A 24964-nucleotide genomic window follows, 5' to 3' on the forward strand; every position below is an offset into this window, starting at 1 on the left:
CGATCCTATTCTACGAATACTTACAGAGTTAGTCGCCACTAATACCTGGTATAAACTAACACATCCGAATTGTCCTCCAGAAATAAGAAAGTTTAAAAAAGAGTTACTTGCTTACCGTAAGATTAGCCAAGAACTTACAGTAAATCAAACATCAGACATTATCCTAAAAAGAAAATCGAATTATCATTCCACGATCACTAGAGATTACGGTTATACAACTGGCGCATAATAGCCACATGGGACTCGAGAAAACCAAAGCACTACTTAGACAGAAAGTTTACTTTCCCGGCCTAGACACTAAAGTAGAACAACATATAAAACAATGAGCAATTTGTCAAGCACTTGGTAAACAAAATCCACCAGCCGAACTATTAATCACACCAACACCATCGGAACCTTTTACTTCATTCAAAATAAAGATGTTTTTTAACAAACTAAATATTGAACATAAACAATTCACGCCGCTTTGGCCGCAAGCTAACTCACAAGCCGAATCAATCATGAAACCACTGATGAAAACACTACGAGCAGCACACATTGAACGAAGAAACCGGAAAAAGCAGTTATACAACTTCCTGTTCTCCTACCGTACCACTCCCCATTGCACAACTCGGATACCATCATCTATACTCATGTTCAATTGCCTTACAGGTTTCACAATACCCTCATTTCAGACAAGGGTTGATACAAATATTATTGATCAAGCCAAGAAGAGAAAAGAAAATGATAAGTTATACAGAAAGAAATACTTAGGTCGTTAGGAAAGTTCGTAGAACTCCCCTATTAAAAATAAAAAGGAAGAGTTTTTTTAAATTTTATTTTATCAAATGTTCAAAATAATGTCCATCGTTATCTATACAAGGTTGCATCCTTTCAAGCCATTTGTCAAACGTTTTTTTATACTCTTCTTTGGGTATTCTTTGAAGTAGCTTCGTTATGCGAGTTTTTTGACTTTCGACGTCTGTATCGTCATCAAGATTTTTTTTATCAAGTCGAATAGCCAATATTCGGATGGAGCTAAGTCTGGTAAGTATGGTGGGTGGCAAGTTATTGTAATTCTAGCTTGGTTTAGACAATTTGTGACGGTTTCAGTCACATGGGGTCGAGCGTTATCATGGAGAAATTTGAAATTTTGAGTTTGAGTTTGAGTTGCCTGTTTTAGGTCTTTGCTTATTTATTTCGCATATAAGAGGTTTCAAACAATTTTTTATATAATATTCGCTAGCAATGGTGTCTCCCTTTTCAACATAACCCAAATGAACAACACCTGTTGTTTTGAAGAAGATGTAAAGCATGTTTTTCGGCTGAAACCTGTCGCATCTTACTATAGTTCTTGGACTTTCACCTTCACCGACCCAACTAGCATTAGCCGATTTGTGTCTAACTTGTCTCAAATAAAACCACAACTCATCCCCTGTAATAATATCACATAGTCTCCATGGGCCGTTTCTGAAAAGGGCTAAATTTTACTTACATGCCTCAACTCTATTCTTGCGATTTTGATCGGTTAACTCGTGGGGTATCCAACGTGATGTTAGTTTTCTTTTTTTAAGTGAGTTGTGAATGATTTCGTTGATTGTAAAACGATTAATCGATGTTAGGGCTTCAATTATATCATGTGTTGCATGCGGATTTTCTTCAATCATGGCTCGTACACGTTCAATATTCTTAGCTGTATACGTGGTTCGAGGGTGCCCTGAGCGAGGATCATCTTCGAGACTCTCTCTACCATCTTTAAATAAAGTAGCCCACTTGGCGACTATACTATATTTTGGAGCTTGGTTACCATGAACTAAAACCAACTCATCGGATATGGCTTGTGCTGAAACTCCAAGTAGAGCACGGGTTTTAATATATGCTCGATATTCAAATTTTTCCATTTTTAAATTTTTTTTTAACGTATATAATAAAATTTAAATAACTTTTTTAATAAACATTCAAAATATTTCAACAAGTACTTAAAATTTTCATAATTAAACACAGTTTAAAATGATATATAAATATTTAACTATTTCCTGTCTCATTGTATCTTTACAGATGAAGTTCTATGAACTTTCCTAACGACCTAAGTACCACGATTCAAAATACCACGCAAAAAATTTAAATTTAAATACTGAAGATACAGTACCGATAAAACAAAAAAGATATAAAAAAAACTACGGCACCGTTTGAGTTTAAACCCTACACAATTACGGCAAAGAACGGTACAATGATTACTGCCAAATCTTCCGTTGATAACTCGCCAAAAACTTGGAATGCTTCACACATGAAGAAAATACCAATGGATATACGAAAAGGAAATAACAACTACTATACCAATGCAACAAAGGCATTATCAAGAACCGAATTCGAAAACATATCCAAACAGAGAAAGACGTCCTACAGAATTATGGAGGAAATATGAAAACATTTCCGAACTTAAATAGTAAAACATTTCATTTAAAGAAGAAGGGGAAGTTGTAAGAATGTGTTCCGCGATGGAGATCTTAAGAAAACTATATTTATGTTAATGTAATTTGGTAAAAGATTATTATATAGAAGTAAACGATAATAAAGGTTGTTTTACTTCATCAAACTTTCATCCCCAATAATATCCTTTCATTGTTGATTGTTAATAAACTTTACCATCCCGGTATAATTTTTTATTATTCAATATTTTGGATTTACGTCAGAATGAAACAAGATCATCAAAAATTTATTATATCCTCAATATTTTATGCTTATCTACTGCTAATTCCATGGATTATATAAGATAAGCTGTTGTCATGCTATTTAAATTATGATAGTACTTGGTAAAGTTGCTAAAGATGTTACGTTTTTAGACGCTCAAGTTTAGATGCAGCTTTTTATTAAGAAAAGCGCGTTTTTTTAAGTATCTCTCCTCGGAGCTTTATTTTGAAATTTCAAGAGCGAAAATTTTTTCAAAAAATAGTGTTGCAAACTTTTTTAGAAATAAGAAAGATCTATTACTGTTTTTTTTTTTTTTTAATGGTCGAGATAATTACTTTTTACTTTAGTATGGTCCATAAAGATACAATTAAATTTTTTTGATTAATTTTTTGTTATTTTGAGTTTTTTTGATTTCCATTAAAAAAAGCTCATCTTTGGAAACTGGTTTCCTAAGATGAGATGATAGGGTGTGTTGAAAGAAACGCAATTTTCGGTATAAAAATTTTTTTAAATAAACTATTCATTTATATTCTTTAAGTAGAAAGACTAAACTATGATAACCTGCAAAGACAAATTTAAATATTATAATATTTCGACTGCAAAAAACAATACCCTGTTAAAGCGCTCAACTTATGCAATCCTCCCCGAACACTAGCAGTAAAGAGTTAAGTTGATTAAAAACGTCGTTTGTTTTAAAAAAACTTCGTATAAAAAACTCAAGAAATGATTTAGTTAGGTGTCTAAGAATAAAAATTACAAATTTAATATTTTTCAGAAAAAAATGTAGAACATTTATTTGTGTGATTGTGTGAAGAAGACATTTTAATTTTGAATTGAAATATTTATTTACTTTTAAATGATTCAACTTTGTTTAAATACCAGTTAATTTAGATAGTTCATCACATGAAAACAGGTTCTTATTTACATGCATTTATAGTACTTTAATCATGGCTAATAAGGGTGGTTGTTTTGTTTTCTAACTGGTGGTTTGTAGCATTTCCCCCTTTTTACTTACAATAGTAAACGCAGTTAAAACTATGTGCAGATTTCTTTGTTCGACAACTTTTTCACGTGGAAAAAATTGTCTAACAAAGAAATTTTTATTTGTATAAATATATAGATGAAAAAAGAAACTTTTATTTGTATAAATATAAAATTTTTTATTTGTATAAATATATAGATGCAAGATAATTAGGTTGGTATATCTAGCAAAAACTATTGTATAGATTTTTTTATTTGACTACGATTAATTGAAGGTTTACTGAAACAATTTTTTTCCAGTTTTATAGTAGATTTACTTATGAGTAATTCAATTAAATATAAAGCAAACTTATCAGTTTTATCATTTTGTAACTTTACACTATAAATCAGAGTGGACTGAAAATCTCTGATTTATTTGTAAAGTTTATTATTTTTCCTGATTTCTATATTAGTAATAAGGAAACTAAAAAATGAGACTAAGATGAACGAAATTAGACAAAATTAGACCCCCTGCAGCAATTTTTGGTCAAGTTTGGCAAATTTACGGAACTTGCCATAATTGACGTTTTTTATTTTAAGTAATAGTTTGTAGTATTTTTCCTTTTGAATGCTGTTTTTTCTAGTCTGTTAAGATATTCTTTCAAAGGTCGTTTAGAGTTGAACAGGTGCATTTTCTATATAATATTAACATAGATAGAGCCAAAATTGTACTTAATAATGCTATAATATGACTTGGTGTTAAATATTGGCATATTTTTTCCAGATTGCTGGCGGATACGTATCATACGATCTCTTTTTATATCACCACAAACCGTGTCAGAAACAGCTGTCATCATTTTTACGCAACGTTCTACTTCTTCCGTGTGGCACGGTAACGTTTCTACGTTTAACGTTTTCACGGTAACAAGTCCTACGTAAACTTTACCATTAAACTGCGAGTAGAAACTCTGAATTGCCACCAACTTGTTTGATTAGCTTTCATACTTTTTTCTTCTCTGGATCTCTGAACTTTTGGATGCTCATCTTATATCATTGCTAGAAAAATGCTTTCTTAATTTGTAGTTGTCAAATACACCGCTCAAATATACCTGCTGCCTCACTTTTTAAGTATTACAAGCGTAATGTATCCATTCCATTCCTCGACAAGGTTTCATCTGAGTTGGCAGTACGCTTTACAGAAAATAAGAGAGCACATTATGATTCCAGAAATTGTTATCACCAAAGACAATGAAGAGTTGGAAACATTGTCAAAGCAACAAGCGGATAAATGGTATGGAATTCTTCCCAAACCATGTAGTCTGAATAATGAGTTGCAGCGATGGAAACATTTATGTGTTGAGAAAACTTTTTGTTAAATGACAATCACGCAACTACTTCAGCAACATGTTGACTCCACATTCTTTCCCTATATTCGTGAGTTGTTCCTCATTACGGCAAATTTTCCAGTTGGCAGTTGTGAGGCGGAGCGTTCATTCTCTTGTGTACGCCGCATTCATTCATATTTACAAACAACGATGACAACTGATAGATTGTCAGATTTGTGTGTGGTTGGGATGCATTATAACAATCTATACGACTGTGTTTCAACAGAAAAAATTGTAAATAACTTCATTGCACTACATCCACGTAAGATGCAAGCACAATCTATTTTTTAAGACTGTGTTTAGTAATTTATGTTTGTATATTATGTTTCAATGAACAGATAATGTGCTTTGGATGACAAATAATTATTTCTAAAACATGGAAAAAATCATAAAATTTTGTAAGTTAAAATCAAGTATTTTTTTATAATGTAGCCACCCCCTCCTTCAAAATCTTGGATTCGCCACTGCATCTAGTACTACTTGTAATGAAAAATCTGTGAAATACAAAGCAAAAGCACAAGATGAATTACAGAGTCAGATAAGCATCTTCAAGAGCGATTTGACTAGCTTATATAAACGAAAAAAATGTGGTGTTTTAAGTTTAGATCAGGAAAAAGAACTAAAAGAAAAGAAATCTAAAGTTGATGAGCTTGAAAAAAACTATGAACAAGAAAAGCAAAAGATATTTCGAAAAAAGAAAAAAGAAACTTTAGCGGAAGTTTGTGCTAAAAATCCTGACATCAGCAGTAAATCAAAGATCCGACAGACAGCTGGGCGACCAACAATTAAAAAAGATCAGCCGCTACTTTTAAAAACCATCGTTGATATTGCATTGTATGGTCTGTTGCTTATGGATAAGACAAAGTGATGTGTGTCGTAGTGTTAGAAATCTTGATGAATTGACAGAACAATTAAATATTAATGGTTTTCAAATAAGTAGAAGTGCTGTTTATACTCAGTTCCTGCAAAAACGAAGTTTATCATCAGAAGGCAAACGCCATGTAAAGTTGTACCAGTGAAATTAATTTGAGCACAAAATGATTTACACTCAAAACACATTGATGGTCGATTTTGTACAGCCCACTTTGAATCACCTAGAGGAAGTGGCTTCTAGGTTGGGACCTAAAGAAGTATGCTACATCAGTCAAGATGACAAAGCCAGAGTCCTCATAGGATTGACAGCAGCTGACAAGCAAGCTCCATTTTTAATGCACGTCGAATACCGCGTTACATTGCCTGATCACAACTGGTTTGTAGCATCTAGACACAAACTCATACCATCTGTTTATGCTGGCATTGAAATCCAAAAAGACGGTTTAGGTAAACCGGAAGCTGTATCATATTCAGGGCCAACTTACATACCCATCAGATCAGGCAAACAATGCTCATCATCAGCTTATAGTCATGGACTAGATTATGAAAAGCTTCTTGAATTGGAGGAGTTTGACATTGTTACAAAAGATCCAAGCAGCAAGTTGATCAAACCAATTCTTATTATGTCTGTGGATGGTAGACCTGATGAAAATCCAAGGTATCAAAAAGTTATTGATGTTGCTGTCCATCATTTTGTCGCATGAACATTTTGGAAGCCACCTTGACACACAAGGTAGAACAGTTGACGAAGAATTGGAAAAATTAAACTTCAAATATGCTGGGCAAACATTGTCAGAAGTATGGAAGCAAGCCCCCCACCAATTTCAGTCTGTCAAAGTAATGAGGGTCTTAAAGCACCAGATATACCTGATATAAAATTACATAAATTTCCATCTTTTTTCTGTAGTCAGTCTATCAAAGTTGAAAATATACTACCTTGATCACCAAAAGCTTTCAAAATTCTTTCATATGATATATATTGTCCATCTATTTAGTTGTCATTGTTTGAACGGATCAGTGAAATCTGTCACATTTATATTGCTTCGCAAGCCATATTAAAGAAGCACACACAACAACACCAAAAATGTATGTCTGGATCCAGTCAAATACTACACGCACCCCAACAACAAAGAATTCGTCCAATGCGAGTGGCTGCCAAAAGACAGAGAGAACTCATGGCAGTTTTTGCTTATGGAGAGATGCTAAGTGTAGAATGGCTAAATGAAGAGGATGTTGACTTGTCTGGTGTTTTGGTTCCCCAAGAAATTACTCAATCAGACCCTATGCCAATAATAACAATTGAGGAGCATTTGGCATCTCCATGGGAAGATGTAGAGGCTACGATTTAAGATTTGGGTTTATTTGTAAAAACATGTTAGAGAATTAAAGAAATTTTTCTTGAAGTTGTAAACTACTAATGTAACTACTACTTAAAATAAATTTTTTTTTCTTAAGGAGGGAGAGGGGTTAATTAAATGTTGACGTAATTTTATTGGGGGGTCTTTGAAAGTTTGAGAAGTTGTTGACGAGGGGAGCTAAAAATCGTTAAAAATTTGTTGAAGTAATTAATGGACAGCCCCTAAGGAATGCATTTGTTCGAATAATTTGTCTACTAATTTACGTAGGGTATCGGATGGATACTATGATTTGACTATTGAACTGCATTGAACTTCTTTCATATAAGACAATAGACTTTTTGATGATGGACAACATAAGGGCATAAACAAGCATAATGTATGTCGCTATAGTTACTAAATTTGATAAGGGTTTGCTATAGAAACATATAGTTTGAGGACCCTGTTGGCAATGGTGAGCCATATTGATTGACACAGTTTTCCAGGGCTAGATTGGCAGAATATGAAATAAACTGATGTGCGCATTATTAATAATGGTAATAATAACAAACATTAACTTTTTTGTACATAATGACTAAGTAAAGTAAGAAATTTTTTTTTAAAGATCATCAGTGCATAACAGGGCTTAAAAGTTTTTTGACTGGTTGCATTGAGCCATATCCATTATAGATATCAATGGCCAGTCTGAATGACAGGGAGAGCTTGGATGCCAGATTCATTTAAATAAACCTCTAATAAGTATAAGTATTTATATATACAAGTTTTTTGTTAAAAATTGTATTTTAGTTTACTAAATAATTTTGCTTTTATTTATTGAATTTTTTTTTACTTAAATTTGCGTAAACTTTTCGTTTTTTGCGCAGTACATTAAGATATGCCGCTTATCGTCAATTTACATGGTTAACCTACTGCAAACTTGGAAGGTATAATCAAAAAGTTTTACCGGCATGTGTTATTTCACCAATCAAAGCTAGTTTGCCAGATGATAATGGAATTTACACGAACTTTGATGGTGAAGACCAAGTTGCTTTAGAGATATCTGAAGTTGAAGAGGCATGGAAGTACATTGAAGGGTTTAACTTTTAAAACTAAAAACAACGGCTATTTTCATAGCCACAAAATTTTTAAAATGTTATTTGCACTAACATCTTTGTTTAATAATAAACATACATATATAGTAAATATGTATATCTACAACCAGGGGCTATTTTAGACCGTTTTCGACAGCGCCGACCGTTTTTGGGCGCCGCCCAAATTCAAACTTAAGGACCTTAAGTTTTTTTTTTACGGCAAACTTCCTTTACTTGAAAACGGATTGCTTTCTTTGTTTTCATAACAAAATAACATGTTTTGTTCTTGATTAGAATATTTGTTAAAAAAAAATGAATTTTTTATAGAAAATTCAAAGTTAAACCGCGTAACAAAAAAAAAAAAAAAACATCAAATAATAAATAAAAAAACAAATAGCAAATAGTAAGCAATTAGTTAATAATACCAAGAATGTAAAGAATCTGTAACAAGATTGGACGCTAAAAACCGCTGAAAAACACCGCTTTAAAAACGTGTTTATAAAAACCCATAAATAAATACCAATAAATTAAAAATTAAAATAAAAGTGTAAAAAGCAAATGCAATTATAATATTAAAACATGAAGAAAAAATATAAAATTATGCAATTATATATAAAATGAATGAATCGATAATAACTAAAAAATAAATAGTGCCCATACAAAATTACAAATTTCTTATAAAAAGGGCTGCAACTAAAACATTGCTACTTATATTTGGTATAAACATTACCAATTACATTGTGTCATCAGATAATGATTTGTACTGAAATTGCAGAACTTATGACACGAAGCACCAAAAGTATAATGCGAAAATTCAACGTCAACGAATACAAAGAAAGTATTTCTAAATTTTTAACACTCTTTCAACGATGTGGAAGACAACAATTTTGTCCAATCAGCAAATCGCGAGGTTAGAATTATTTTGTTTTATCTCCACAAATCAAAAAATTTGAGTTAGATAAATTTTTTTTCTTTTTATAGTTAAAATATTTATTTTTTACTACCAAATCATTAAAAAATAAATTATTTCTTAATATACCTGACAATGCATTTTGTTCCACCTCCTTAATGCAGATTATAAATTAAAATTATAATGTGCTATCTCCGTTTTATCTGTTTTATATTTGAAAGTCATTAAAATCAAAATGGCAGCCGTGGTAGATTTTTTTGTTGAAAAATTACAACAAAATGTTGAAGATAAAATATGTATATATATATATATATATATATATATATAATGTTTTGTTTTCATAGATCATAGTTATTACATTTGAACTTTCTTATATATATATTGTTCATGGTTTGGGTATTATTGTTATTTGTTTATTATTATGTATATATATATATTTTTTTTTAGAAACTGATCTGACTGTTCTTGGATATCCTAATGGTGCACTTGTAATAGCATCAGCTAGTCGTCTGCCCCCACTTGGAGGCCAAACTAGGAAATGAAAGTCAGCACCTAAAACTTGGATACAGAATGTGAGAAAGCAGTTGAGACAATCTGGTCAAGCTTATAAAAATAGAAAAGGAGAAAATGTTCCATGCAAGTCTGTAACCACAAGAAAAGAATGTTTAAATTCTTGTAAATTTAAATGTAGACAACATATCAGTGATGAAGAACAAGCACATGTATTTTCTGATTTTTGGTCTATGGATGATACCCAAAAAAAGAATTTCTACAGTAGAACTACTGAACGACTCCAGAAGAAACGTCATCGAACCATCAATGAAAATTCGCGAAAAACATATTCATTTTATTATAGCTTTTTTATTGGTGATTTGCAAACTCGAGTTTGTAAAGAATTTTACCTCACTACTTTAAATATAAGTAGTAGAAGAGTTTATTATCATCATGAAAACAAGAATGATGTTACTGGAAGCCCAGCCTTTTCAAAATGGGGGAAACACACCAAAAAGGTTGTTGATCAAAGATCAAAACAAAGTGTTAAAGATCATATCAAAGAATTTCCACGTGTACCATCACACTACTGTCGTAAAAGAACAAAAAAAGAATATTTTGAAACTTTTTTAAATCTTAATAAAATGTATGAACTTTACTCTACCTATTGCAAAGAAAAGAATATTGCCCTTGTTAAGAAGCATATGTATAGATTCATATTTGAGCATGACTTTAACATCGAATTTCAAAAGCCAAAAACTGATTTATGTGATACATGTTATGAATACCATAATGTAGTAAATCCAACTGAGGAGCAAACCCAAAGATTTTCCAAACATGTAATGTTGAAGAATGAAAATCGAGCAGAACGTGAAAAAGACCGAAAACTTAAGGATAAAAATGTAGCTGTAGTATGCATTGACCTTCAAAATGTAATAAGTTTACCAAAATCAAACATAGGAGCATTTTTTTACAAACGTAAACTCTCAGCTTATAATTTGACTGGGCATTGCTCCCTAAATAAAAAAGGTTATTGTATGCTTTGGCATGAAGGCATTTCAGGTCGTGCAGGAAATGACCTTGCAAGTAGTGTAACACGCTTGCTAGAGAAGATAATTACTGACCACCCAGATGTTAATAAACTCATACTATGGTTTGATTCCTGTGTGCCTCAAAATAGAAATAGTCACATGTCCATTGCCTTACGTGAGTTTTTGATACGTTACCCAAAAATCAGGGTAATAGAGCAAAAGTTCTGTGAATCAGGGCATTCTAGTATACAAGAAGTTGTATACATATACAACTTCTTGACAATATACATAGTCAAATTGATAGAGCACTAGCTCCTCTTGAAATATTTAGTCCACTTGGTTTAATCAGAGCAATTGCTAATATTCAAAAGAGAAATCCTTTTTCTGTCTACCAAATGAAAAGATTAGATTTTAAGCATTTTTCAGCTATTGCAGGCTTTTTTAATTATAACCTTGTTCCCTATACCCAAATAAAGCATCTGGTTTACAGGGCAGAGTTTTCAGATCATATATACTACAGAAAGTCATTTACTGATGTTTGTTCAGAAGTACGAATTAAGCGTCTTCCTAACAATCCACGATCTTCATTAGCTGTGGCAAGACCTCTTGCAGTTGTACCAATGGCTTCTGTCTTAAACCAGTGCGCTCAAATTTCTAATGATAAAGCTAAGGACCTTCAAAGTATGTTCAATTATATACCTGCTGTAGACATTTTATAATAGTATTTTAAAATAATTTATTTTAATGTCAAAATATTTATGTTTTATGTTTATGTTATGGTGTTAAATGGGCTTCTTATTGAAATTGTTGTTTTTAATGAATTAACCAGATGTGCTTACCTTGCTGAATTTAATCTTTGAAATTCATTTCACTTTGAAATGTATTTTGGATAATATGTTCTTGGAGCTTATTTCAACCATAGTTTTATTTTTTTGTAAAAATCTTGGTACATACTTTAGATAATTAAACTTTATAAATATTGCATTTATAAAGTTTTTTTACTAGTTAAAGTAAGATTTTATTCCAATAAAACAGAGATATGTCAAACAGTTCTTTACCTTGCTACAATATATACAATATATATACAAAATACTAATTTGTATTATATTTTTATATAAGAAATGGAGAACAAAATAATATTTTATTTTATAAAATAAGTGTGTATTATATTGTTCTATCTCCAAATCAGGGTGTGGTAATTCAGATACCTGCACATTATATCTTTTGAAGTATTTACTTTTAAACTGTGGTAGCAAGTATGGGAAATTAATATGAATCTAATTTGTTTACATCTTTTATGTTTAAACGGTCTACAGGTCCTTTTAAAACTTTGAATTTGATTTTCTCAGTTCGAGTTAGAACAAAATAATTCTAACCTCGCGATATGGCAATGAGATTTTTATGAGTGAAAACACACAAAAAGTAGCGGTATAAAATACAACGATCGCCATCGATAAGTTTTCGAGAAAAAGTTTACGAAAATTTTGTCGTTGTCGATGCTCTTGTTGACATCGTGGAATTTCAAAATAATAGATACATTTATAATAGATATAGTATATTCAAAGAAGAATGGGAGATCTTAGGGGTCATCCATAAATGATGTCAGTAAATATAGAGGGGGAAAGGGAGTGCTGGAAAGTTTGACTCTAATTGACAATGGGGAGGGGGTGTTGAGGCCAAAATGATGTCAATTTAAATTATTTTTTTAGTTTTAATGAGCAGATTTTAACGATATTTACATCTATTAAATGGTATAGAAACGATATTTTGTTTGTGGGGAAATTAATATTAAATGCGGGAAATTTGATATTATATTTTATTAAATTATTTATTTTATAATATTATAAATTAATATAATAAGTTTCCCAGAGACATTAAATAAATAACAACTACTAACGTAAAATAAAAATTACTATCGTTTTATTAATATATTACCATTTGACTGCGAATCAAATTATGTTAGAAATATTAACTCTTTGTAAATAAAATTCACAATCGTTATTCGCTCTCTTGCGGATTATAAAATGTGGTTCAAAGTAAACTCATAAAAGTTAACTCATAAATTTGTCATTTTTTGAAATTAAATTGTCGTTATTTCAAATACGAAACTATAATTGCTTTCTAGTTGATTGTAAAATGTGATGCAATGCAAACACATAAAGTCTATTGAAAATTCGAAACGCTAATTTCTCCCTTGCGGGTTGAAGACTCTTTTAAATAGCTTGCGCTAACGATGAGCAAAATCATCATTCTGATTGGGATGTAAACAATGCTAATAAATCAATTAACATATGGATAAAACCGCATTACTTAACTTATTGATGGTCTCGTATGGAAATGCTCATCCCAATAAAAAAAAGCTAATATCCAGAAAGAAGTTCATAGTATATGGAATTCATTAAAAGAAGAGAAACTGGTGCATAAGGATCTTGAATCAAGCGTAATCTATTTAATCAATTTATTTAATGAAAAGGAAATGAAGTTCAAGAGCAAGCAATTATCATTTTGGGCCAATACTCTAAAACAGTCTGCCCTCACGTATACTCCACTTGAATTTGACAAGAATTCCTTACAGTTTGTTGAGCCCACCAATGAGCGATCTGTTATTGATGATCAATAAAATGCATTAACTTTGAGTTTGTTACCACGATAAATCAAAAAAAATGCAAGAACAGTGGCTCAATATTGACTCAATTCTGAGATTGCAGCTTTAAATTGTGAAGTTGCTTGACTGAAGACTAGAAAGAGAAGTGGATTCATTGCTGAAGCTGAAGAGGATGATTTGAAAAAGAAAAAGAAGAAACTAGCTCATCTATATAAAGAACTGGCCAAAAAAAAGTATGATCAAGCTCAACAGAAGAAAGCTAGAGAACTGAAAAAAGCTAGAATGAAGGAAATCTACTTGGAGCATCCAGAAGTCAAAGAAAAACTAAAAATCAGAAAGAAACCTGGTTTACCGTCATTAGAAGTAGATCAACCTCTTCTTTTGAAGACGATTACGAATATTGCTCTCCATGGTTCGTCCGCTGATGAAAGACGTCGGTCAGAGGTTCTTCGGGTAATGATAGTTTAGTTATGTTTGTTAATATTGTATTTGTTTGAATTTTACTCTTAATTAGTACTTGCACTATTGTAAATATCCTTGAAATGTTAACAACTAATTTCAAGATTTAATTTGAATATAATTTACAAAATAAATCCCGTTTTCTGTAAAAAAGTTAATTATATCCAAATATATTTCTTTATTATTTAGAGCATTAAAACTCTCAACGAATTGACATCCAAGATGAACAAAATTGGATTTGCAATCAGCAAGAGCGCCCTCTATACTCTTCTACTTCCGAGAAGTTACGGAACATTAGAGGGCAAAAAGGCACGTCAAAACAGTCCCTGTTAGATTGATCAGTCCTCAGAATGAATCTCATTTAAAACATGTTGACGGACTCTTTTGCAGTTCAACTACAAAATATGTGGAAGATGTTTGTTTTATTTTAGGGCCAGATGAAGTGTGTTTCATTAGCCAAGACAACAAAGCTAGAGAGCCAATTGGAATCACAGCAGCCAAAAAACAGGCGCCGTTGTTGATGCATTTGGAGTACCGGGTAACTCTCCCGGACCACGACTGGGTCGTGGCTGCTAAACACAAGCTTATACCATCTGTATACGCTGGAATTACGATCAAAAAAGATGGTCTCGGAAAAACAGATGCTGTTACTTATTCTGGACCTACCTACATTGCTGTTTGATCAGGAAAACACGCATCCTCGACCGCCTTCGTTCATGGATTAGACTTTTAGCAGCTCTTGGATATCAAAGAATTCGACTCTATTATCAGAGATCCTCAAACTAATATGGTTAAACTTATCGTTGAGTTTAGCGTCGATGGAGGACCCGACAAAAATCTAGATACCAGAAAGTAATTGAAATCGGGATTCGCCATTTCTTGAAGAATAACCTTGACGCTCTTTTCATCATGACGAACGCTCAGGCCGCAGTGCATTCAACAGAGCTGAGCGACGAATGGCACCTCTAAGTAAAGAACTATCTGGGGTGATTCTTCCGCACGAACATTACGGAACCCATCTTGATTCTCAAGGTAATTACATTGACAAAGGTTAATTTGTAAAAATATTAATATAATTTTTAACCCATAATAAGCAACATACTTTTTAAATCAGGCAGGACAATAGATGAAAATTTAGAAAAATAGAACTTTGGTTTTGCTGGACAGGCTTTGGCTGATATTTGATCTGATCTACAAATTGACGGTTATCCAACCATTGCAGAGTATATTGATCCAGAAAAATCAGAGCTAGAGTCAAGGAGCCTTTTATTACAAGATCAACGTTGGATTGCCGATCATCTTCATACAAGTCAACATTTTACTCAAATTGTGAAATGTGAAAATCGTACTTGTTGTCGGACTATTAGAAGCTCTTACTTTACTCTAAATAGAGCAAGATTTCTTCCGCCACCTGTCCCTGTCAACCAAACGAGAGACGGGCTCAAAGCATTAGATGTCTCAGAAGGAGCAAAAGAATTGTTTCCATCATCCGCCTTTATGCTCATCACATCAAACATTGAAAGTATTCTTCCTCGTACTGCCAAAGGATTTCCAATTTTGCCGTATGATGCGTTTTGTCCATCAATTCAGTCTAGCCTAGCTGATAGAATTTGTAAAAAGTGCAATATCTACTTTTCCTCTCAAGCTTTGTTGAAAAAGCACGCTTCTATCCATTCTTCTGCTATAACACTCCCTCTAATCAAAAGGGTCCAACCTGTTCGTATCGCTGCCAAGAGTCAGACAGAATTTTTGGCAGTCATCGCCTTGCAGAAGAGTTCGGAAACTGCTGAATGGTTAGATGAAAATGAAGTTGACGCAACGAATTTGATTGTACTTCAAGAATACGATATCCTTTTAGAGCGTGGAGAGCATTCACTAACTATTGCTTCAATCGATGATCACTTCAACAACCCATGGGAAGATTATATTAAAGATATATAATACTATTTGCTTAGTTGATTATTTAGTGAGATATCGACTGTTATATAATATAGTTAGATGAGATCTACTATTATAAAAATGTATAATTTAGTCAGTAAAAAAATTAATGGTTTTTAAACATTTTTATTGTTTTTTAGGGGGGTATTACACAAAAACTGACATCGTATATAACGGGGGGTTGGCCAAAAACTGACAGACTTTGACAAAGGGGGGAGGGGGAGTCGAAAAATTGAGGGAAAACACTGACATCATTTATGGATGACTCCTTACTTGACAGATGTCAATTTGAAAGGACTCGATAATTTATTTTTGCTAACATTGATTGCATTTTCATGAGTAACGTTTTCTTTTAAAAATGACGTTTCGCTTATGTTAAAAATACAAAGATGTTTTTCGACACACTTATGAAATTCCAGCGTATGAAAATGATAAAAATGTTAAAATCAGATAAGTTTTATTACTTTTTGGTGATGTGACAGTTCTGTTTATTACGCAAATGTACATATAGAATCATGGAACTCGAATATGGGTATGTAACTGACGTAATTGCAATACTATTTTCAGAAGTATAGAGTTCTAACTGTATGAAAAAAGAAGGGAATAAAACTTTTTTTTTTAATTTTATTTGCCACATAATATTATTTACACTAAGATTTATAATATTATATGGGTAGGACTTCAAGAAGATCGTAATGGCCATATCACGAATCCCTTAACAAAACTCTATTTTCTTCTACAATAAAAACATCTATATACTATATAAAATAAATATATACCGAGAATATATAATCACTAAATTTATCATAAATTTAATACTCTATATACTTCAGAAGTGAAAGTCAAAATAAAACATAACAAATCAATATGCAGTATAGCAGCTGAAATTATTTTTTTAAAAATTAAACAAAAATCAAGAATATTTTTTTGTTGAAAAAATGATTTTTTTAATAGATTGTATGAAAAAGGATTATGTCAGTTAAGATGAAAAAACAAAATTAGGTCGTACTATTTCATTCCAGAGAAAAGGTCCACGATAAGATATACAAAGTTGAGCTTGTTTATTATTGCAAAAGATTTTTCTAAAATGCTATTATTACGTAGGTTATATTTGTTTTGGGGTTTAATTTCGTAAAGGTTTACAAAAACATCGGGGGACATAAGTACTTTACATTTGTACATAAAACACAAAACATTAAATACATTTAGTTGATAAACATTTAAGGCGTCCATTTCTTTAAATAGCGGTTCAGAGTTCGAAAAACGATTTTTAAAATTTATTATGCGAGCTGTGTGTTTCTAATGTCGATAATACGTGCACTTTGCCATATAATATTTGCATAATTGATATTACAGTGAATAAAAGAGTAATACAATTGTATTAATTGCTTTTTGTTTAAAATACCTCTAGATTTGTATAGAATTCCAATTTTTTTTACAACTTTATTAGAAATATTATTGATCTGCGATTTGCAAGACAGATTTTCTTCAATAAAAACTCCTAAAAATTTTGTCGCTTTTACTCTTTTTAGGATGACATTGTCTATTAAAAGTTCAGGCATATTTACAGACAGTATCTGTTTTTAATAGTTTGGATGGAAAAACATCCATATTGTTTTTTCAATATTTAAAGATGAACCGAAATAAAATTATTTTAAGTTTTCTGTTCATATTATTAAAAAGTATGTTTATATTTTCATGTGACTGAAACAAATTTGTGTTGTCTGCAAAAATTATAGTCTTTAAATTGGATGCTTTGTTAAGATCATTTATATATATAATGAAAAGAAGTGGTCCAAGTATGGATCCTTGTAGGACACCATATGTTATGTTCATTAATGTTTGAGGTTGGGAATCTTTGTTAAAAACAAATTGCTTTCGGTTGGAGAGATAACTTTTGAACCAACTTAGAGTTTTACCTACTATTCCGTAACATTCAAGTTTTTTAAGCAAAATATTATGATCGACTGTGTCAAAAGCTTTTGACAAGTCGATCATAATATTTTGCTTAAAAAACTTGAATGTTACGAAACACAAAGTATAAATTTTTGATTTTTAAAAGATTCGTTATACAACGTGTTTATTGAAGAAAAGCATGTTTGGTTGAGTTTTTTTTTAAACCGAACTGATTTTCTTAAAGGAGTTTTTTGGTAATTAGGTATGTGTACACTCTGTTATACGTTATTCTTTCTAATATTTTTGAAAAAACTGGAAGAACAGAAATAGGTCTGTAATTTGTTATATTAGTTGGGTCTCCTGTCTCAAAATAGGAACTACTTTTGCTAATTTCAGAGAGCCTGGCGAAGAATCTTGTTTCATGGATGATTTAAAGATTTTGTAAAGAATATCTTTAATGACGTCATAAGAGTCTATCACAATATTTCCATTAATACCCTCAGGCAGTGGCGGATTAAGACTTTTCGGGGCCCGGGGCTATTTAAAAGTAGGAGGCCCCGTTCCACTAACAACGACAAAAATGAGTAAAACAAAGATTTTCTTGAAAAAGCTATCACTGATATTTATTTATATACAACTTTTATATTTATTTTATTGAATTAAGTTGAGTGATTTTTTTCTGCTTTTCTTCCCCGCAAACTCTGCAATCACATCGCTGAAATCCAAAGTTTCTAATAATTTTGACTCAATAGTTAATCTTGCTATATTACTTAAACGACTATGGACCATTGTTGATCGGTGCATGTTCTTAACTCTTTTAAGAGTAGAGAATGATCTCTCAGCCTCGCAATTTGTTATGGGAATAGTTAGAAACAAGCGATATGCTATATAAACATTTGGAAATACATCAACAATATCGGTTTCAACAATCCAATTTAAAACATGCAGAGGAATCAATGTGTTTTCAGTCTCAGATTTATCTTTTTTTTGCGAAAAAAAAACCCGGAGGCTGCAACTTTAATAATGTTACAAACTGTTCTATTTCAAATATGAAACTATCTTCTAAATCATTTGAGTACACTTCTACAATTTTTTTCGCGCTAACTTGCAATTCCATGGAACTAATAGTTAACAGCTTCGATAGAAATCCAAATAACTTATTTATGTGGTTGTAACCATCACTTCTTATAGTTAATTGTGTCACAAGTTTGTCAATAATGAAAAAAAATGTATTCACTTGAAACTTGTCGGATACGCTTAAAGAATCAACTTGGTTTTCTCCGTTGCTAAATTTTTTAATTACCTTTCTTTTGTTCTTATCAGAATAGTCTTTTTCAATAAACGAGCTAAGTTTTTTTGATTCATTCTCAAATCTCGTAAAGTCGTTTCGTAAGTTTTTTACAAAGTCAATTAGTGAAAGTAACATACTGCTTGCTGTATGCAAATCTAATTCAACTTTTTGAAGAAATTTGCTAACTGCATTAAACCTCTTAAGTATGTGATGCCAAAGTACAGCCATGAATGCAAACTCTAGCTTAGTGATCTTATTTAATAAACACAAAGCTTCATGACGAGTATCAGATTTTTCTTCTGTATCCTCAGCTATATGACATAGCGCTGCATGAATCCCATCAAAATTTTCTACCAAACTTTTTGAAGCATCTGACCTACATGACCATCGTGTATCTGATAGGCGCTTGAGTGTAACATGATTTCCTTTCAATAAATCCCATCTATGCGTTGAAGCTACAAAAAATGAATACAAACTCTGGAGAACGCCAAAATAGTTGATAGAATTGATACACTCACTGACACTGCACTGCCCTACTAAATTTAAAGAATGTCCAGCGCAGGGGATATAAAAAGCTAATTCACTCCGCTCTTTTAAACGTGCCTGTAATCCAGAATATTTACCAGACATATTGCTTGCATTATCGTATGCCTGTCCCCGACAATTGGTTGTATCAATATCATATCTTTCCAGTAGATCTAAAATGTCAGTAATCAAAGATTTACCGTCGTGGCTTTTAATTTGTAGAAAACAAAAAAATCATACACGTGGCCATTTAGATAATAACGAAATATCACAGAAAGTTGATCCACGTGAGAAATATCAGGAGTCGAATCTACGATAATTCCCCAGTATTTTGCTTTTTTTATTTCGGTAATAATGTGCGTTAAAACCTTTTGAGACTTAATATCAATTAGCTCTTCACAAATAGTTTTAGACAAATAATTTACATTACCTTTGCCTTTATTTGCAAAAGTGTGATGTGTTGCTTTAAAACTGGATCAAATTGAGTCAACAGTTCTAAAATGCCTAAGTAATTTCCGTTATTTGACGATCCTATAACTTCATTATGGCCTCGAAATGCTAAACCTCTTCCGGCTAAAAAACGAATAACCGCAACTATTCTATTTAAGATTGCAGACCAATAATTAAATTCCCTTTTAATCTGGCTTACCATATATTCATCGACATGAGTATTTTGTTTTATGAATTCTATCCACCTAATCATACATTGAATATGTTCCTTGCTGTTTTCGTGGCCGAAAATAGTTTGTTTAGCTTTTTTCCAATTGTAAAAGCCTCTTTTGACAAATACATTGTCGTAATCGGTTGAAAATAACTTGCAAACATAACAAAACACACATCCAGTGGATTCAGAAAACATTAACCATTTTCGGTCACACTTTTCGCCATTATTTATCACTTTTTGAAAATATTTAACCGAATAATATCTGTACTGGTTTTTGAACATCCGCTTCGAAGATTCGAAATTAGAGTCTATATTTTGAAAAAAAGCATACCCCTTGTTTAAATACTTCATACGTTCATTTTCCTTTAACTGTAATGGCCATAAAGCAGGGTCTTCGCGTAGAATGGTATCTAGGAAAAAAAATCATGATAAATAAGCCTAATAAAAAAATAATAAGTGACAATTTATAGAATAAAAATAGTAACTGCCTAAAAAGTAAATTGTTTGTTTAGCAGATGTTAGAGGTGTCATTAAAAACAGTAAAAATTGGAGTACCTGAGTCAAGCTCATTGTTATGCATTGTAGATTCAACACTTTCAACTTCTTGAATTTCATTTGAAGGACCTTGGCAGGCTACCTCATTTTCCGTGTTATTGTTTTCATTTTTTCTTTCATTGTTTTTATTATTATCTACAGTTTGTGGAAATTGCATAATAGTTTGGTGTGATGAAAAAAACTTTGTCATTTTCGGAAGTTTAGCTACCATTTCCTCTCTCTCTTTCTTCAATCTTCTTTTACAAGCTCCACTTTCATATTTTCTTAGCATTTTAATTATAACTGTATAACCTGAAAAGTGTTAAACTGTTCTTTTTTTCTCTTTCACGAATTTAGCGCTTCAGCTATTAAATGCATTCACACAAGAACTCTTTTGTGCGGAAGTACAAAAGAATTGTAGAATTGCAATCGTTAATGCATTTTCAATAACAATATAATTATTTAAGTTATTATTAATTTTCCGAAGGGAATTGTTTTTGTATCAATTTGTACAAATGTTACATTCAATTATTGCTATAAGGCGCTGCTACTAATTTAGTAATTTTTTTTTTGTAGAAGTAGTTGCGTTTTTGTTGACAGTTATTTTATTCTTGTGCTTTTGTTTTCAGACAATTTAGTCAATTTAACTTTGGCTCTTTTAAGTTAATAAAAGAATAAATTTTCAGAGTTAATAAAAAATTATTTACTTTGAATCGGGGCCCCTAAAATTGTGGGGCCCGGGGCTATAGCCCCCCCCCCTAGCCCCCCCTCCCCTTGATCCGCCACTGCCCTCAGGTCCTAGTGAATTATTTCTTTTTAACAATCTAAAAGCTACATCAAATTCCTCAACCGTTAGGTTTGTAAAATGTAAGGAGTTTGACGTTTGAAGTTCATCTGTTAATTTATAATTTGTCAAAGAGATTTTGTTTGATAAATTTGCAACTATAGTGGAAAAAAATTTGTTAAATTCAGTCGCAATTTCATTAGTATCTTTAGTTATTTTATTTCCAACTTTTATTGCAAGTGGAAGAGAGGTTGAAATTCCTTTTTGCTTACCTGTAATTTCTTTCATTAATTCCCAGACGCGTTTCAAGTTGTGTTTGTGCTGAGTAAGCAATTTAGAATAATAACTTTTTTTAGCATTTTTGCGGAGTTTTTCGAACAAATATTTGTAGTTTTTTTTATGTTTTCCGGATTTTGTTTTTAAGTATTTATTATACAACTTTTGTTTTAGTTTTGAAAACTTTTTTAGTCCCTTAGTTAAGCAAGGAGATAATATGTCTTTGGCCTTGAGATTTATTTCACATATTGGAAAATTAGCGTCATAGATTTTAAAAAAAGTTTTAAAAATGTGTTATAGATAATGTTTATGTTATCATTAAAGTTTATGCAATTTCACTCCTACTTTAAATTTGATCTTTGAATGATTTTAAGTTACAATTGTTAACAATTCGCTTTTTTATTGTCATTTTGCCCTCGTTTTTTATTTGAAAATCTGATTTAATAGAAAAAATATGGGAAAATGATCAGAAGCATCAGTTTTTAAACTCCTTTTTTTAGAGATTTATTAAAATAGTCTGTGGTTAATATATTATCAAATAAAGTCGACGAATGGTATGTAATTCTAGTCGGTCTATCTATTATTGGTATGGTACCTATTTCAAATAAATTGTTATAAAATGTTTCGATGTAAGATAATTGTTATAAAATGTTTTTAAAATTGTTATAACGTGATTTAATATCTACAGATTGTCATACCCAAATCCAAGGTGAATATGCAATGTAACAATTTAAATTCTCAAAAAGATTCGTGACACGTTGCCAAATTGATCGGAAAAATCATGCACAAAGCCAGTCAAATCAGTTTCCAAAAATACTTACTATAATGGATTCCAGCTGTATTTTGGTGAGGTGTTAGAACATCAAATAAAAAGTCTGCATTTAACTTTATCAAATTTTTCTTCTTTTTTATACCATATTCAAAATACACATCAATGCCGTTTATTTTAGTTTCGTTTAGTTTCCATAATGAAATCAAAAATTCGAAAGGATAATTTTAAACATTTAACCATTTCAAACTGTTGAAGTTTTTAATAACCAGTTTCTAAAATATGTATCTCTCTGAGTATCATCTTATGGTAATTGTTGCTTAATTGGCAGCTTTAACTTAAAACAAAAAATTAATTAATTAAAATAATTATTTTCATTCATAGTGAAACAATTGTTATTTAAAAGTCAATGTTTTATACTTGTTTAAATTTCAAAATCTAACATACTTTTTTGTTTATTCTATAATTTCAGTTTTGGTCTCGGTTGATGTAGGAACCATTACTCTTTTTTCGCTTTTTCTTTTTTTTACCAATTATCGCCAATTTCAAAACACTTTTTTTCATGATTAACAGATGTCATAATGTTTTTTTTTTTTTAAGGTGGTACATCTCTAAATAATTTTCATATTTTTGATTTTTCACAAACATACTTTTTAAATAGTTTAAATATCAAAGAATTCAAAAAAGAGATTTGTTTTTGTAAAAAAAAGTTATAAATACCTAAAATGACACTTTATTTTAGACACTAAATTTCAGCGCCCAGCAACGATCATAGCAATCATGTAAGACTTAGATAACCCTAATTAGGGACTTTTACAGCGTGCGGTTTTAGTATATAACTTTTTAATAGGGGATAAATAAACAAAATGGCGTTTTGTTTAATTAATTATAAGACGCTTTTCGTTGTTTTAGCTTTTGTAAACAACTTTAATAGACGAATATTGGATATTTTTTGTTGAAATAACTAGTATTACAAATATATTAACACTATAAAGTGGTTTTGTTCTTCATATTTATGTTACAACAACGTTAATACAAAAAAAAGGAGATTAAAAAAAGTAATATAGAATAATACTTTGTTTAAGTCAAATCTTCTTAATTTCTATATATTGGACGAACGGATACATTTTTTATGAAAACTGGAGCTCAGAAAAAGATAACACTTCAACTCATTAACTTATGTTAGCCCACAGTCTCAGTAATTCAGTAAAGTATTCATAAAAGTTAATAAAAAAAGTGGTAAGTTAGATTTAAACAGAATAAAGAACCAACAACTTTCGATAGAAAAAAATGAAAATAATATAAAACAACACTGGATATTGTTAACAATCTAAATTATCAAGAAACTCCTCCTATTATTTCATGTCATCTTCAAAGTTTCCAAAAGAATAATTTCAAAATATGTTATCCTAATATAATAAATAAAAATATGTTATTTATTTAATTTATTTATTAATTTATGTTATTTTCTTCATTATAAAACAATAAACAATTAAATAAAAGACTTGAAAAAGCTAATGCAAAAATACAATAGAAATATAAAATATAATTCTACATATAAAAGTAAAAGTTCTTAAAACTTGAAAATCAATTATTATTACAAAGTTACCAAAACCTAATACACTAATCAATAATAAAATAATCCTTCATAATTAAAATACCTTTTGTCTATTGGAATGTGCAATGTATTTGATATTACAAGTCCATAATTACTATTGTGTATTAAAATTGTAAAGGCACTGGTAGTTGAGTTTTAAATAAAATAACTAAATAATTTTTTTTTTAATAATTTGTCTTCATGCATTGATAGTTATAGTCCATATTTTACTAGTTTCCAAAAGCACATGTAATATTTTTTTTTGCATGAATAGCATTTTTAGTGACACTTTTTGAAAAATCTGACCTTTTTCGAGATTATCCTATTTATTAAAAAAGATTTCCCAAAATATTTTTTAAGAATGGACATCCTCAAACTGATATATATATATATATATATATATATATATATATATATATATATATATATATATATATATATATATATATATATATATATATACATATATATATATATAGATAGATAGATAGATAGATAGATAGATAGATAGATAGATAGATAGATAGATAGATAAAGGTATAGACTGTACACAATTTAAAGATATAGATATAGATAAAGATATAGACTGTACGCAATTTAAGGTTCAATCTGCAATTTTTAATTTCAGCACTCTTGATTTTTTCTCATTACAAAAATACAAACAGGAAAAGTATTGTTATTTTATACATAATGGTATTTAAGCATATGGAAGTTGTCTTTTTTTCAGCAATATTTTTATATCTATTATTTAATATCAGATAATAAAAGATGGTGTGTTACGTTATACTTTCAAACTTTTTCCTGCAAACAACAAAAAAATCAACTGTTATTTTAATTTCTTTTTTTTAGCCATGCATCTAAATTTGCTTCAATACACTCC

At 30.7% G+C, this 24964-nt stretch overlaps 2 protein-coding genes across 2 annotated transcripts; both read right to left on the reverse strand.

The window, feature by feature from the left end:
- Positions 1–1112: 1112 nt before the first annotated feature.
- LOC136085299 (histone-lysine N-methyltransferase SETMAR-like) lies at positions 1113–1880 on the reverse strand. The gene is made up of 2 exons (XM_065806594.1): positions 1475–1880; positions 1113–1414 (listed from the first exon to the last, which is right to left on the reverse strand). The coding sequence occupies exons 1-2, from the start codon at positions 1878–1880 to the stop codon at positions 1113–1115; spliced, it is 708 nt and encodes a 235-aa protein (XP_065662666.1).
- A 16415-nt stretch (positions 1881–18295) lies between these two features.
- On the reverse strand, positions 18296–20950 carry LOC136085300 (zinc finger MYM-type protein 1-like). Its single transcript, XM_065806595.1, has 4 exons — positions 20680–20950; positions 19886–20534; positions 18647–19668; positions 18296–18528 (listed from the first exon to the last, which is right to left on the reverse strand). Exons 1-4 carry the CDS (start codon positions 20948–20950, stop codon positions 18296–18298), a joined length of 2175 nt encoding a protein of 724 aa, XP_065662667.1.
- Positions 20951–24964: the final 4014 nt, after the last annotated feature.

Source organism: Hydra vulgaris, chromosome 09 (genome assembly GCF_038396675.1).
Source record: "Hydra vulgaris chromosome 09, alternate assembly HydraT2T_AEP".
In the NCBI taxonomy this organism is placed as follows: Eukaryota; Metazoa; Cnidaria; class Hydrozoa; order Anthoathecata; family Hydridae; genus Hydra; species Hydra vulgaris.

Bases quoted from the DNA above. Each gene is read 5' to 3' on its own strand.
- LOC136085299 (XM_065806594.1), bottom strand. From the start codon at position 1,880: ATGGAAAAATTTGAATATCGAGCATATATTAAAACCCGTGCTCTACTT. The intron at 1,415-1,474 runs GTAAGTAAAATT...ATATTATTACAG, and splicing joins CAAGAATAGAGTTGAGGCAT to GGGATGAGTTGTGGTTTTAT.
- LOC136085300 (XM_065806595.1), bottom strand. From the start codon at position 20,950: ATGCTAAGAAAATATGAAAGTGGAGCTTGTAAAAGAAGATTGAAGAAA. The intron at 20,535-20,679 runs GTACTCCAATTT...TTTTTTTCCTAG, and splicing joins TAACAATGAGCTTGACTCAG to ATACCATTCTACGCGAAGAC. The intron at 19,669-19,885 runs GTAAATTATTTG...ACAAATTAAAAG, and splicing joins CAAATAAAGGCAAAGGTAAT to CCACGACGGTAAATCTTTGA.